The 17,491-nt window shown below is 35.1% G+C and overlaps 1 protein-coding gene across 1 annotated transcript in view; it reads right to left on the bottom strand.

Annotated features, from left to right (window-relative positions):
• The window catches only part of SYCP1 (synaptonemal complex protein 1), a 132,299-nt gene that overhangs the window by 17,380 nt on the left and 97,428 nt on the right, over positions 1–17,491 (bottom strand). Inside the window, exons 24-27 of the mRNA XM_032881381.1 lie at positions 16,398–16,514; positions 15,894–16,004; positions 14,437–14,529; positions 13,752–13,826 (exon numbers count right to left, since the gene is read on the bottom strand). Coding sequence (XP_032737272.1) covers positions 13,752–13,826; positions 14,437–14,529; positions 15,894–16,004; positions 16,398–16,514 — 396 coding nt within the window. The remainder of the gene's footprint in view (positions 1–13,751; positions 13,827–14,436; positions 14,530–15,893; positions 16,005–16,397; positions 16,515–17,491) is intronic.

A 17,491-nucleotide genomic window follows, 5' to 3' on the forward strand; every position in this document is an offset into this window, starting at 1 on the left:
AACAGCATATAAAAAATGGGAAAAAGATTTGAATAGACAATTCTCCTAACAAGATATACAAATGGCCAACAAGGGTAGGAAGTAACTTCTTTAAGAACTTCAAAAACAATTCAACAACAAAAACATATAATCTTATGCCATAATTTGTGATTCTAGTAAGGCTCAGCATGAGAGCCACAGAGTGTACTTGTGCTGATTTGACTCTAGTCAATATAGTTTCTTAACCTAATCACCACTTACACAATACTGGTGAAAGTAGACACTTATAACAATGAGAATAACTGTCACTAATATACCTGAAATGATAAAAAGTATCTGAGGGGTAAGCAGGCAGTCTATAAAAAAAGAGGCCTAGAAAATGGATAGAGAGTGAAAGTTACAGAAAAAGTGACTAAATTTTTTCATTTTGGTCTCTCTAGTCTGGACAAAGAAAGCATACAGTGAGGCCCATAAAGAATTAATTATCCTTGCCAATATATAGAACATACTAACAATAAAGTCAAAGGCGAGTTTCAAAAAACAAACAAACAAACAAACAAATGAAAAAAAAAAAAACAAGAATGAAAAGATCCCCCTGAAGGAGCAGAAAACACAAAAAGAGATTCACTGGAAAAAAAAACAAAAAAAACACAAAAAACAACAACAAAACCACACACATGAATTTTGTCCTTTTCTTTTGTACCCTCTTATCACCCTGTAATTAGAATATACCAAATCATAATAATTTTATCTTTTCCCTCATAAAATTGGATAAGGAAATATAGCTTGAAGAGAGATTGGTAAAATGGCAAAAAGCAAGTAACGGCACACATATGTACATATATACACACAAACAAATGCACTAGGATATTACTCAGCCATGTAAAAGACATCTTGACATTTGCAACACCATGAACAGACCTAGAGAATATTATCCTAAATGAAATAACTCAGAGAAAGACACATGCCATATGATTTCACTTATATGTGGAATCTAAAAAAACAAATGAACAAACAAAGCAGAAACAGAACCATAAATATAGAGAACAAATTGATGGTTATCCGAGGGTAGATGGGTGGGGGGGCTGGCAAAATGGGTGATGGAAAATAGGAGATACAGGCTTCCAGTTATGGAATGAATAAGTCACGGGGTGAAAGGTAAAGAATAGAAAATATAGTCAGTAATATGATAATAGCATTTTATGATGACATATGGTAGCTACACTTAGGGTAAGCATAGCATAACAAACAGTTGTCTGAATTTCGATGTTATACACCTGAAACTAATGTAACATTGCATGTCAACTATACTTCAATTTTAAGAAAAAGAATAACCCAAATTATCCTCTCAGATAGATACATGGGTTTAAGGCTTCACATTGAATTGGTGAAAAGATCCAAAGCCTGAGGATAAATATATCACAAGAAAACTACAGACCAATATCTCTATGAATACAGATGCAAAAAATCCTCAAAAAAATACTAGCAAACTGAATCTAGCAAAATATAATTATTATATATCATAACCAAGTAAGATTTTTCCCAAGAATGTAAGACTGGTTTAACATCTGAAAATCATCTAATGTAATATTGTGTATTAATAGAATACAAAAAACCCACACACAATCACCTCAATATACACAGAAAAAGCATTTTGCAAATTCCAACACCCTTTTATAATAAAAACACTCAACAAATTAAGAATTGAGAAGAACTTTCCCAAATTGATAGAGGTAAACTGAGTTTCATCAAGATTAGAGAGTCTCTGCTACAAATAATACCATCAAGAAATAAAAAGACAATCCATAGAATGAAAGAAAACATTTGCAAATCTTAGATAAGGGACTGATTAAGAATATATAAAGAATTCTTAAAACTCAAAAAAAAAAACCCCTAATTTTTAAATGGGCAAAAAGCATCTGGATATACATTTCTCCAAAAAAGATATACAAATGGCCAATACCACATGAAAAGATGATCAACAATCATTAGGCATTAAAAAAATACAAATCAAAATAACGATATACCATGTCACACTGACTAGAATGACTAAAATTCAAACAAGTGTTTCTGAGGATGTGGAAGTTGGGACTTCCATGCATTGATAGTAGGAACCCAAAATGGTAAAATTGGCTTGAAAAGCAGTCCGGTAGTACCTTAAAATATTAAGCACAGAAATATTATATTATCCAGCAATTCTATTTCTATACATATAACCAAGAGAAATGAAAACATACCCCTACAAAATTTGTACACAAATATTCACAATAGTCAAACTGGAAACAACCCAAACTTCCATCAACTGATGAATGGATAAATAAAACCTAGTATATCGACTTCAGGCTGAAGGATCGGTCATGGGATCAAGACTAAGCTCTGAGTCAGTTTCTGTGTCTGTGAAATGGAGAGGATAACGGTCCCTTCTCACAGCCCTGGCTGTCATGGGATTAAAGGAGTCAAGACATGAGAAATACTGAGCAGGGTGCTTGGCACAGAGAAAGTGCTGGATAAACTTTGGCAGTTAAATTCTGTCTTCATTGGGTTTCCTCAGAAGCAGACTCAGAATTTTTTTTTAAAGATTTTTTTTATTTATTTGATATAGAGAGAGAGACTGAGAGAGAGAGAGAGAGAGAGAGAAAGAACATAAGTAGGGGGAGTGGGAGAGGGAGAAATAGGCTTTCCAGCAGAGCAGGAAGCCTGATGTAGGGCTCGATCCCAGGATCCTGGGATCATGACCTGAGTGGAAGGCAGACACTTAACTACTGAGCCACCCAGGCACCCTGCAGACTCAGAATTCAAATGCAAGATATTCTTTCAGGAAATGATCCTGGGAAGCACGGGAGGGTGAGGGGGTGGTTGTGGTGAGACAAGTAAGAAAGGAAGCCTCTGGAGGGTATGTTAATGAGTAGGCCGCCCCTGCAAGCACTGAAGGGTTAGGGGCTGGGGTATGGGCCCTCGGTGTTGGGGGAGGCAAGGCTGCTCAGCCGTGGCCTTCTGGACTACCCTGTGTGCAGGCAGAATGTGGGATTGTCGGGACTAAATTTAGTCATGACTTCATTCATGAGCACTCACCCTGTGACCAGGTGACTGGGATCGACTGGGAAACAGAACTGGCTCAGGCTAAAGGGGTGCAGGTGGGCCCCGGTGTAGTACAGACATCACACAAGGTTAAAAAAAAGAAAAAGAAAAAAACCCTAGTATATCCATATAATCCATACAATAGTATACTATTTAGCAATAAAGAGGAATGAAGTATTGATCTATGCTAGGATGTGAATGGACCTTGAAAACATAATGTCAAGTGAAAGAAGCCAGTCACAAGACCATATATTATATGATTCCATTTAAGTGAAATATCCAGAATAGGTGAATCAATAGAGACAAAAAGTAGATTAGTGGTAGCCTGGAGCTGTTGAATCTGGTGATGGAAGAAAAAAGGAAGGGATAACTGCTGACGCATATGGGACTTCTTTGAGGGGGTGATACATGTATTCTAAATTACACAGCCTTGGAGGCGCCTGGGTGGCTCAGTGGGTTAAGCCACTGCCTTCGGCTCAGGTCATGCTCTCAGGCTCCTGGGATCGAGTCCCGCATCGGGCTCTCTGCTCGGCGGGGAGCCTGCTTCCCTCTCTCTCTCTGCCTGCCTCTCGGTCTACTTGTGATCTCTCTCTGTCAAATAAATAAATAAAATCTTTAAAAAAAAAAAGATGTTTAAATTACACAGGCTTGATGGTTTGCACAACTATATTAGAAACCGTTAAATTGTACGCTTCAAATGGGTGATTGAAAGGTATATAAATTATGTCAGTGAAACCGTGTTTTTGTTTTTTTTTTTAATGACAGAGTTGAGGAGTGTCTGGGTGGTTCAGCAGGTTAATAAGCAAATGACTCTTGATTTTGCCTTGGGTCATGATCTCAGGGTAGTGAGATTAAGCCCTGCATGGGACTCTGTACTGGGCATGGAGCCTGCTTAAGATTTCTCTCTCTCCCTCTGCCCCCATCCCTCTCTCACCCTCTCTAAAAAAAAGAAAATGAAAGAGCTGAGCAGGGACATGGACAAAGTTGGGGACATTAACACCTCCATTTCAATAAGTGAAATACCTATCACCAAAAAAATCAGCAAAAGTATATACAATCTAAACAATACAACCAACTAAGTGGTTGTAACTGACATTTATAGAACACTCCAACAACAGTATAATATAAAATTGTTTCAAGCACCCATGGATCATCCACCAAGACAGATAATATGCTGGTCCATAAAGCAAATCTCAACAAATTTAAAAGAATGGACTGACCGTTTTTGTTACCCCAAAATTCATACATTGGGGCCTTAATTCCTATTATGATATGGTGTTTGGAGATGAAGTCTTTAGGAAGTAACTGGTTTTGGATGAGGTCAGGGAGGTGAAGTCCCCACAATGGGATTAGTGTCCCCGTGAGGAGAGGAAGAAACTAGAGCTCTCTCTCAGCCATGTGAGGTCACAGCCAAAAGGCAGCTGTCTAAAAGTCAGGAAATGAACTCTGACCAGAACATGACCATGATGGCATCCTGATCTCAGATTTCCAGCCTCCAGAATTGTGAGAAATAAATATTTGTGTAACCTATTGAATCTAGAGTATTTTTGTTATAGTAACCCAAGCAGACTAATACAAAAATCATACACATTGTGTTCTCTGACCATAATGGAATCAAACTAAAAATTAGTAACAGAAAGACTACAGGAAAATCTTAGAATATATGAAAATTTAAAAACACATTTCTAAATAATCTATGGGTCAAAGAAGTCACAAAGAAATTTAAAATTTTATACAACTGAATGAAAACAAAAACACAACGTATCAAAACATGTGGGATATAGCTAAAGCAGTACTGAGAGAAAAATTTAAAGTACTAAATGCTTTCATTAGGAAAAAGGGAAAAGTGATGTCAGCAAAATGGCAGGAGTTTTCTACCAACCTCCCTACCAAGAAAACAGATTTTGACCATCATCCTCAGATGAGAATACCTTTATGGAGGTTCTAGAATCCAGCAGAGAAGTTCTAGCACACCACTGGAACAAAAAAGTCATAGATTGAACACACTGTAGAGGATAACAGGAACAATTTCACTTTACCCTTGTCACCCCCTCTCCTAAGGCAGAAAGTTTCGTGCCAAGAAAGATCGATCTCTCAGCTAGCAATTTTTCCTTTGGGAAAAAGTGAGAGCAAAAGAGGGATCCCCAGCTTCCCCAGTTATGCAGGATGCTGCAAAAGAGGCCCATTTCTTTCCCACTCCATCCAGAATACTAGGGTGAACTACATGACTGAGAGGTGAGAAGGGTTTGGGAATACAGCAACAAAAGCTCAGAATGTATTTAAGATACACATATCCTCATCACTTCATGGACTCCATGGGAAGACTGCCCAAGAGCTTCTGGGGATACCTTGCCTGAAGATCAACTGGCCCAAGGGCACTCCCTCAATGCTTCAAACATCTCACCCACATACCTAATACCCCATTGCCAACCTGCACATGCCCTTAAGGGTGGCAAGCATAAGCCTTTGAAAATGGTTAGCGAATATGTGAAGAAAGCTGGCCCAATGCTTCAGAACTAAGATAAAGTATACAAACCTGATCATTCAACAAAGACCAAGGGAGAACAAAGAGGAGGCTGCCAGCACTACCTGCAGCATCAAGAGAAAGCATACGGTCTTAAGAATTCCTCTTAAAGAGCAAACAAGAAATGTAGAGTGGGCAGACAGAGATACAGAAATAGACATAGACATAAATATATATAGAGAGATATAGAAAAGATCCAAGAAAACCTCAGAATCCCTAGCAGAGTTGACAGAAGATACTTCTCTCCTGAAGGTAACCAATTAAAAACTGGAAGAGATAACCATCCTTCAAATGTGAAGACAGTGATACCAGACATGAAAAATCAAAGCAACATGACACCATAGAGAAATACAAAAATTTTCAGTAACCAACTCCAGAGAAATGGAAATCTGCAATTTGCCTGATGAAGAATTCAAAATAGTTGTTTTAAGGAAGTTCAATAAGCTATAATAAAACACAGAAAGACAATTCAATAAAATCAAGAAAACAATAAATGAACAAAAGAACTTTAAGAGACAAAAATCATAAAAAAGAATTAGACAAATTCTAGAGATGAAAAGTAGAATGAATAATGGAAAAATGCAATAGGGAGAATTAAAATGAGACTTGATCAAGCTGAAAAATCAAATGACTTATTGTCAAGTTCATAGAAATTATCTAATTGGGACAACAAAGATAAAAGAATGAAAAATGGTGAGGGAAGACTACATAAATTATTAGTTACCACTGAATGAAACAATTTATACACTTTAGAACCCCAGAGGAACTAAGATGGAGGAGGGGGCAAAAAAGTAATCTAAAGAAATGATGGCTAAGAACTTCCCAAATCTGAAGAAGAAAAAGAGAAAATGGAACAGAAAGTTCATTTCAGTAAATCATAACTGAAAACTTCCCTAATCTGGGGAAGGAAACAAACATCAAAATCCAAGAAGCACAGAGAGGTCCCATTAATTTCAACAAAAGCTGGCCATCACTGATTTGTGGAGCATAACAAATAGCATGGAGGACAAGGGGAGTTAGAGAGGAGAAGGGAGTTGAGGGAAATTGGAAGGGGAGGGGAGGTGAACCATGAGAGACTACGGACTCTGAAAAAACAATCTGAGGGTTTTGAAGGGGTGGGGGGTGGGAGGTTGGGGGAACCAGGTGGTGGGTATTGGAGAGGGCACGGATTGCATGGAGCACTGGGTGTGGTGCAAAAACAATGCATACTGTTACGCTGAAAATAAATTTAAAAAATTAAAAAAAATCACTTGGAAAAACACAATTACCAAAACATACTTAAAATTGTGATGAATTAAATATGATTAAATAAATATCACAGTTACTGGAAATTAATTTATTTAAAAAAAAAAGCTGCCCATCACCAAGACATATTATAGTCAACTTCACAGAATAAACAGAAAAGGAAAGACTCCTGAAAGCAGCAAGGGAAAAAAAGTCCTTAACTTACAAGGGACAACAGATCAAGTTTACAGATCTGTCCACAGAAACCTAGCAGGCCAGAAGAGAATGGCATGATACAGTCAACCCACTCAACGGGAAAAATATGCAGCCAAGAGTACTCTATCTAGCAAGGCTGTCATTGAGAATAGGAGACATCGTTTCCCACCCAAAACCTATAGAGTTCACGACCCCTAAACCAGCCCTGCAAGAAATATTAAAGGGGACTCCTGAGTAGGAAAGAAAGACTAAAAGTAACAAAGACTAGAAAGGAACAGAGAAGGGGTGCCTAGGTGGCTCAGTCAGTTGACTGTCTGACAAGATTTTGATTTCGGCTTAGGTCATGATCTCATGGTTGTGGGATCAAACCATGCATCATGGTCCCTACTTAGCATGAAGTCTGCTTGAGATGGTCTCTCTCCCTCTCTCTCTGCCCCTCTCACCATTCAATCTCTCTCTCTCTCTCTCTCAAAATGAATACAATCTTAAAAAATATGGAATAAAGAAAATCTCCAGAAACAATGACTTAACAAGTAATACAATGGTACTAAATTCATATCTATCAATAATCACTCTGAATGTAAAGGGACTAAAGGCTCTAATCAAAAGACACAGGATATCAGAATGGATTTTAAAACAACAACAACAACAACAAAAAAGTTCATCTACATGCTGCCTACAAGAGACTCATTTTAGACCTTAAGACACCACTAGATGGAAAGCAAGCAGATGGAGAACCATTTATCAGGTTAATAAAGGTCAAAAGGAAGCCAGAATAGTCATACTTATACCAGACAAAGTAGATTTTAAACCAAAGACTGTAACAAAAGATGAAGAGTGCCACTATATCATAAAAAAGGGTACAATCCAACAAAAAAATTTAACAATTTTTTAAAATATTTTTATTTTGGAAGACCACAAATACATGGAGGTTGAAAAACAACCTACTAAAGAAGGAATGGGTTAACCAAGAAATTAAGGAAGAAATAAAAAAAAATACATGGAAACAAATGAAAATGAAAACACAATAGTCCAAATCCTTTGGGATGCAGCAGAGTCGTCTTAAGAGGGAAGTATATTATAGCAATACAGTCTCACCTCAAGAAGCAGGACAATCTCAAAACAGCCTAACCTTACATCTCAAGGAGCTTAAAAAAAAAAAAAAAAGGACAACAAATGAAGCCCACAACCAGCAGAAGAAGGGAAATAATGAAGATCAGAGCTGAAATAAATGATACAGAAACAACAACAACAACAACAAAAACAGTAGAAAAGATCAATGAAACTAGGTGCTGGCTGTATGAAAGAATTCATAAAATTGATAAACCCCTACCCAGATCTAGCAAAAAGAAAAGAGAAAGGACCCAGATAAATAAAATCACCAATGAAAGAGGGGAGATCAAAACCAGCACCACAGAAATACAATTATAAGAGAATATTATGAAAAATTGTATGCCAACAGATTGGGCAATCTGGAGAAAAGTGGATAAAGTCCTAGAAATATATAAACTACCAAACCTGAAATAGGAATAACTAGAAAATTTGAACAAACTGATAACTAGCAAAGAAACTGAATCAGTAATCAAAAATATCTCCAAACATGAAACATCCAAGGCTAGATGGCTTCCCAGGGAAATTCTATCAGACATTTAAAGAAAAGTTAATACCTATTCTTCTCAAACTGTCTCAAAAAATTAAAAAGGAAGGAAAACTTCCAAACTCATTCTATGAGGTCAGCATTACATTGATTCTAAAACCAGACAAAAACTCCACTAAAAAATTACAGGCCAATATGGACGAACATGGATGCAAAAATTCTCAACAAGATACTATCAAATCAAATCCAACAGTACACTAAAAGAATCATTCACCATGATGAAACGGGATTTACTTCTGGGCTGCAAGGTTGGTTCTATATTTGCAAATCAATATGATGCACCACATAAATAAAAGAAAGGTTAGAATCATATGATCCTCTCAATAGATGTGGAAAAAGCATTTGACAAAGTACAGCATCCATTCCTGATAAAAAACCCTCAAAAAAGTAGGAATAGACGGAATATACCTCAACATCATAAAGGCTATATATGAAAAAACTACAGCTAATATAATCCTCAATGGGGAAAAACATAGAGCACTTCCTCTACAGTCAGGAAAAGAAAGGAAGTCTATTCTCACCACTGTTATTTAACATGGTACTAGAAGGCCACAGTAATGAGACAACAAAATGAAATAAAAGGCATCCAAATCCAAAGGAAGAAGTCAAACTTACACTATTCACAGAGGACATGATATTCTGTGTAGAAAACCCAAAAGACTCCACCAAAAAATTGCTAGAATTGATACATGAATTCAGTAAAATCAAAGGATACAAAATCAATGTACAGAAATATGTTGAATTTCTACATGCCAATAATAAAGCAGCAAAAAGAGAAATCAAGGAATTGATCCCATTTATAATTGCACCAAAACAAGAAGATACCTAGGAATAAACCCAACCAAAGAGGTAAAAGATCTATACTCTCAAAAATATAGAACACTTATGAAAGAACCTGAAGATGACACAAAGTAATGGAAATACATGCTCTGTTCATGAATTGGAAGAAAAAATACTGTTAAAATACCTATACTATCCAGAGCAATCTATACATTTAATGCAATCCCAATGAAAAACCATTAGCATTTGTCACAGAGCTAGAATTATGCTGAGTGAAATAAGTCAAGCAAAGAGTTAATTATCATATGGTTTCACTGACTTGTAGAACATAAGGAATAACACGGAGGCCATTAGGAGAAGGGAAGGAAAAGTGAAAGGGAGGAAATGGAAGGGGAGATGAACCTTGAGAAACTGTGGACTCTGAGAAACAAACTGAGGGTTTTAGAGGGGAGGTAGATGGGGGATGGGTGAGCCTGGTGGTGGATATTAAGGAGGGCATGGATTGCATGGAGCACTGACTGTTATATGTAAACAATGAATCTTGGAACACTACTTCAAAAACTAATGACATATTGCTTGGTGACTAACATAACACAATAAAAAAATAATTAAAAAACTGAAAAAAAAAAAGAATAAACAATCCTAAAATTTGTATGGAACCACAAGACCCCAATGGCCAAAGCAATCTTGAAAAAGAAAGGCAAAGCTGGACACATCACCATTTCAGACTTCTAGTTATATTAAAAAGCTACAGTCATCAAAACAGTATGGTACTGGCACAAAAACAGATACATAGATCAATGGAACAGAATAGAAAACCCAGAATTGGACCCACAACCATATCATCAACTAATCTTTGACAAAGTGGTTAAGAATATCCAATGGAAAAAAGGACAATCTCTTCAACAAATGGTGTTGGGAAAGCTGGACAGCAACATGCAGAAGAATCAAATTGGACCACTTTCTTACACTCTACACAAAAATAAATTCAAAATGAATGAAAGACCTAAATTTGAGACAGGAAACTATCGGAGTCTTAGAGGAGAATACAGGCAGCAACCTCTTTGACCTCAGTCATAGCAATTTCTTACTAGACATGTTGCTGGAGACAAGAGAAACAAAAACGAAACTGAACTACTGGGATTTCAGATATAAAGCTTCTGCACAGTGAAGGAAACAATTAACAAAACTAAAAGGCAGCCTATGGAATGGAAGAAGATATTTGCAAATGACATATCCAATAAAAGGTTAGTATCCACTATCTATAAAGAACTTAACAAATTCAACACCCCAAAAACAAATAATCCAGTTTAAAAAAGGGCAGAAGACATGAATAAACATTTTTCCAAAGACATCCAGATGTTTAACAGACACATGAAAAGATGCTCAACGTCACTCATCATTAAGGAAAGGCAAATCAAAACTACAATGAGATATCACCTCACACCTTTCAGGATAGCTAAAATTAACACAAGAAACCTCAGATGTTGGTGAGGATGCAGAGAAAGGGGAACCTTCTTACACTGTTGATGGGAATGCAAACTGGTACAGCCGCTCAGGAAAACAGTATGCAGGGTCCCTCAAAAATTTAAAAATAGAACTATCCTATGATCCAGCAATTGCACTACTACATATTTGCCCAAAGGAAACAAAAATACAGATTTGAAGAGACACATGCACCCTGATGTTTATATCAGTGTTATCAACAATAGTCGTATTATGAAAACAGCCCTAGTGTCCATCAACTGATGAATGGATAAAGAAGATGTGGTGTATATAAACAATGGAATATTAGCCATCAAAAAGATTGAAATCTTGCCATTTGCAATGACATAGATGGAGCTAGAGTTTATTGTGCTAAGCAAAATAAGTCACTCAGAGAAAGACAAATACCATATGATTTCACTCATATGTGGAATTTAGGAAATAAAACAGATTAACATTTGGGGAAAAAGAGAGACCATAAAACAGAGTTTTAACTACAGAAAACAAAATGGCAGTTGCTGGAGGGGAGATGGGTTGGGGATGGGCCAAATGAATGATATGTATTAAGAAGGGCACTTATTGTGATGAGCCCTGGGTATAACATGTAAGTGATGAATCACTAAATTCTACTCCTGAAACCCATATTATACTATATGTTGACTAGAATATAAAAACTTTAAAAAAAAAAAGAAAAAGAAAAGGAAAAAGAAAAAAAGAAAAAAGAAGCCTCCTGTGCATTGTTGGTGGGATTATAAACAGGTACAGCCACTGTGGAAAACTATAAGAAATTCTTCAAAAAATTAATGAAACTACCATATGATTCAGTAATTCCACTTCTGGGAATATATCCAAAACAAACAAAAACATCATGCTGAAGAGATATTTGCACCCACATGTTCACTGCAGCATTATTTCCAGTATCCAAGATATGGAAACAACCTAAGTGATACCAACATATTAATGGATAAGTTAAGTATGATACGCACACACACACAGAGAAATATTATTTAGCCATAAAGAAAGGAAATCCTGCCATTTGCAGTAACAAGAATGGATCTGGAGAGCATTTTGCTAAATGATTTAAGTCCAACAGAGAAAGCAATATTTGTATGTTCTTATTTATATGTTGTCTAAAATTAAAGAAAGAACTCATAGAAAACGAGATCAGATTTGTGGTTACCAGGGGCAGAGGTGTTGGGGTTCAGGAATTAGATGAAGGTGGTCAAAGATTTGTACCTTTGTACGAGTTAAAAGATAAATAAGTACTAAGGATGTAGTTTATAACACAATGATTATAGTTAACACTGCTATATGGTATATTTGAGAGTTAAGGGAGTAAATGCTGAGCATTCTCATCATGAGGAAAAGAACTCTTTTTTTCCTTTTTTTTGCATCTATATAAAATGATGGATAGTAACTAAATGTATTGTGGTAATCATTTCAGAATATATACAGGTCAAATCATGCTGCATAACTTAAATTTGTACAGGACTGTATATTAAGTGTATCTCAATACATATGGAAAACATTTGGAAAAAAAGAACATTAAGAGTAGTTAAAGTGAAGGAGTCCTCCTCTTCCACTGCAATAGTAGGATAAAGGTAAGTATATTACTATTATAGGTGAAGAGAGAGACATTTAGTCATTCCTTTGACAACATTCATTAAAAACAGAAAATTTTCAAAGAACTGTTCTCAGGTAAAGGGAAAACAAAAATAAATAAGATATAATCCTTACCTCTGAAGAGCTTGAAATATAATGGAAGTACAGACTGATATAACTATTTTGATATAAAAACAAAGTGCTATGAGAATACTTATATACAGTAAGTTCGCCTTTGATGAAATGAAATTCATCAAATTTTAATATGAAAAATGTGTCAGATTTTCCATAGTGGAGAAAGGAAGAAAGGAATTAAGTACAGGAAACAAAGTGAACAGAAAGGATCTTGAAATTGAAAGTGCGTATTACTTAGGCTGTTGCTGAGTGATTAAGAGAACAGGTTTTGGAAACATGAAAGATTTGGACTGAATTCTAAGCCATTCTACTTTTTTACTACGTGATCATGAATAAATAACCTAACCTCTATAAAAATGAAGGTAATAAGTATTGCTTTTAGCACCGTTCTAAGAATTAAATAGATGTAAGTAGGATAGTCAGCATGGTATCTGTCCTATAGAAAGTAAAAAGATAAATGATATTTGTCATTTTAAAGTAAGTCAATTTATTTTGTAAACTGCAAAACACTACACAAATATAAGGCATTATTTTTTTCTGAAACCTAATGAATAGTTTAAAAACACATCTAAATATGTAAGCATTTTATAATATATGAGATAATATTTCCCAAGTACTAATATCTAAAAGCACTCTACTCTTAAAGCATGCTTATATTTATATTTGTTCAATATTCAAACAAAGGAATACACTACATACTTCTGAAAAAAACTAGATGTTTTAATCATAATTACCAAAATATATTTCCTAATATTTATAAAAAGTTGCAGTTAGGGGTGCCTGGGTGGCTCAGTCAGTTAAGTGTCTGCCTTCACCTCAGGTCATGATCCCAGGGTCCTGGGATCAAGCCCCACATCAGGCTCCCTGCTCAGCGGGGAGTCTGCTTCTTCCTCTCCCTTGGCCTGCTGCTCTCCCTGCTTGTGCTCTCTCTTTCTGCCAAATAAATAAATAAAATCTTTAAAAAAAAAAAGTTGCAGTTATACTTCAGTTAAAAAAATTAAACTAAAAAAACCCCAGAAAGTTGCACCTAAATATTATTAGCTACTTTATCCATAATGCCACAAAACCTACCTTTTCTTCTCTTTCTATTTCAAGTTGTTTCTTAACAGACAAAAGTTCATTTTTGAGATTAGACAATTCAGACTCCTAAAGGAAAAAAAAAACATGAAATTTATAGTGTATCCATATATTTCTCAAAACAGTGAAAATGCTAATGTTTCATATATATTTAGTTTTACAGAGAAATAAATTCACTTATAAAATATATACACTTTTTTACTATGTTCAGTTAGCCAACATATCGTACCTCATTAGTTATTTATGTAGTGTTCAAAGTTTCATTAGTTGTGTATAACACCCAGTGCTTACTTTACTCACTGATATGAAGGCTGCTAGTTGAACATAACTAAAGATTTCATTTAGACAAATTTTTATTGTTTTCTAAAGAAATATTTAACATTACGTATCTCTCCTTCTCACCTTCTCCCAATCTATCCCATTCTTCCTCTCCCAATCTCTATCAAGCTCCAAATTTATTTGTAACTGGAGTTTGTATTTATTCATTTGAAAAAAAGAGTTTATCCCACATTTCAGAAAATAAAACTGGAAAACCATTTAACTATAACACCTGTAAGATCTTTTTTAAAGATTCTTTGATTCTACAGCTCAAAAATTATGGTTTTATTTAATATTATTCTTTACCACCAGTCATGCTGATATGAAAATTGACTTTATTGCTATTTGTTCTGTATCTCACCAAAGATGCTTTCACTGATGACTGTTCTTGTTCTTTGCTTTTATAAAGTCCTAGTTCTGAGTCTCTTTCTTCAACTATTTTATCATATTGGTGCTATATTAAACAGAGAAAATATTTTAAGTATATTTTTTGAACACAAAAAAAATATGGCTTTTTTTTAAAAAGATGTTTATTTATTTATTTAACAGAGATCACAAGTAGGCACAGAGGCAGACAGAGAGAGGGGTGGGGAAGCAGACTCCCCACTGAGCAGAGAGCCTGATGCAGGGCTCAATCCCAGGACCCCGGGATCATGACCTGAGCCAAAGGCAGAGGCTTTATTTAACCCACTGAGCCACCCAGGTGCCCCATAAATTATGTTTTAATAATACTAGTATCCTTACACATTTTATATTCACAGAAAATGTCAATAAATTCCACATTTATATATATATATATATATATAGAGAGAGAGAGAGAGAGAGACCTTTTTTCTAATTTTTAAGTCATTTTTATTCAAATAAACAATGAAACATAGAAAACAGTCTTGAAAATAATCAAACACAAGAACAACAAAAAATTCTTTTTAATTGGAAATGTTGAGTTTCATAATTAAAAAAAAAGGGTAGAAAAAAAAAAAAGGTAGAAGAGTAACTGATTCCAGACCCAAATCTGGGGCAGGAAATACAAGATGAGACTTGAACATGTTGTTATAATAGAAAGCAAAAAAGCTGTCAAGTCAAAAGGACTGGCCAACTAGTTTGAAGAGTCTCCCACTGGCCAAAAAAGGAACAATTTGGGTGTCAAGGATTAGACTGGATTGAGAAATGCCAAATATGTTTAAATCTCTGAGTTCATAATATTTTTATGAATTTTTAAAATATTATGAAAATATGTTCAATCTTCATTGGTTACCTCATATGTTTATATTCCACCAACAATTTTAAGGATGAATAGGTAAGTATAGCCCACCTCTTATTCCAAATCTTGAAGGGAATAAAGCTGAATTCAGTAACAGAATGATTACTTTTATAACAACAAAAAATAAAGGACAAACACAACAAACATTAAGTCTTTCATCTATTTATACCACTGATAAAAATTTGTTTAGCCTAATGTGTGTTAGACACACATAATGGATATATTTATATCCTTTACCAGATACATATTCTGGGGATGTACTTAAATAAATATAAGGTGTAAAGTGCTATAAGAAGAGTACTAGGAAAATTCAGAAGAAAAGTGATTACTTCCATACATAACAGATGACAAGGAGAGGGATTCTCAAGGAAGGGACACTCAAACTCAGCTTTGTGTGGTTAAGACCTAAACTTAGAGAAATGGAAGATCAAGAGTATTCTAGCTGTAATCAGTCATTATTGCAAATTTTCTGACAAATCAGACTGCTATCCTGATTTCACCATCTTTATGCATAAATATAGCTGCAATTAATAGTTCTCATTACACACACACATTACCTTATGTTTTTCCATAAGTGCTACCATTTCAGCTATTTTATGTTGACATCGTATATCAATTTCTTTCTGTAATTTCACTGCTTCATTGGCTGTTACTTTTGCTTTCTCAACCTATCAAATAAAGTATTTCTTAAAATTAATGCACAAAAAACAAATTTAACTTAAATGCAAAGACCATATATACTACTTACATAAAATGCAGAAATCAAACACCAGAAAATTAGGAAAGCCAAGTAAAAGATGCATTACTGTTTGGGTTTATTTTAGGGTGTCCTATCAAGTGCGATGATAGTATAACACTATAATGACCACTTAATCTTTTCAAAATAATACATTACTTAATACACACATACTTAGAATAACAAAGATACTTTTTAACTGTCACATATAAATTTATTAAATCTTTTAAAAATCATAACTTCAGAATTGCTTTTCTCTTAAAATGTTGATAAACAAATAGAGTTTTAATATAACAATTTTTCAAACATATTTAGTTTTTCCCACCTCTTCTAAAAGATTTTCTTCTGATATCTTTTTGTCCTCAATTTTTTTTTGATAGCTGTCAGTCATTTCCTTAAATTTCTGTTTGGCACCTTCTAGTTCTAATTCTAATTTACTGACCTTTGAGTAAAGAAAATAGCATTAACATTAGTAAATGTGCACTACTTGAAAATATTCTATATTCACTTTGTGGTTTTGTGACTCTTAAAACATTACTTATTCATTAAAATTTGGCTGGTTCATTTTCCTTACAGTTTTCATATGGTGAGATGTGATTTTTCACAAAACCCCTAAAATACATATTTAGTCTGACAAGTAATATTTTTAAAGTAGCCATATTTTCATTTATGATCTATATCTCAGAAATATTTAAATTATTTGTTCTGAGGTTCAGGTTTTGTTACAGTGACTATTCCATTTGGATAGAACACCCATGTGATTCAAAGAAAAAGCATGTTCTGGGCGCCTGGGTGGTTCAGTGGGTTAAGTCTCTGCCTTCCGCTCAGGTCATGATCTCAGGGTCCTGGGATAGAGCCCCACGTCAGGCTTTCTGCTCAGCAGGGAGCCTGCTTCCCCCTCTCTCTGTCTGTCAAAGAATAAAATCATTTTTTTAAAAAAGCATATTCTTTTTTAAGATTTTATTTATTTGACAGAGAGAGATCACAAGTGGGCAGAGAGGCAAGCAGAGAGAGAGAGGAGGAAGCAGGCTCCCTGCAGAGCAGAGAGCCCGATGTGGGACTCGATCCCAGGACCCTGAGATCATGACCTGAGCTGAAGGCAGAGGCTTAACCCACTGAGCCACCCAGGTGCCCCAAGCATATTCTTTTTAAAAAAGCAGCTTTATTGAGGTATAATGGATACACACAAAAAAAACTATGCATATTTAACGTTCACAATTTGATTAGTTTAGACATATGCATACACCATGAAACCATCACAATTAATATAATGTATCACCTCCAAAAGTTTCCTTCTAGCCCTTTATTTTCTACCATAAAAACAATTTAACATGAGATCTATCCTCTTCACAAATTTATAAGTTCACAATATAGTATTGTTAACTATAGGTACTGTGCTGTACGGCAGACATCTAGAAC

The sequence above is a fragment of the Lontra canadensis genome, unplaced genomic scaffold, assembly GCF_010015895.1.
Source record: "Lontra canadensis isolate GAN:19392208 unplaced genomic scaffold, GSC_riverotter_1.0 scaffold75, whole genome shotgun sequence".
Lineage (NCBI taxonomy): Eukaryota > Metazoa > Chordata > Mammalia > Carnivora > Mustelidae > Lontra > Lontra canadensis.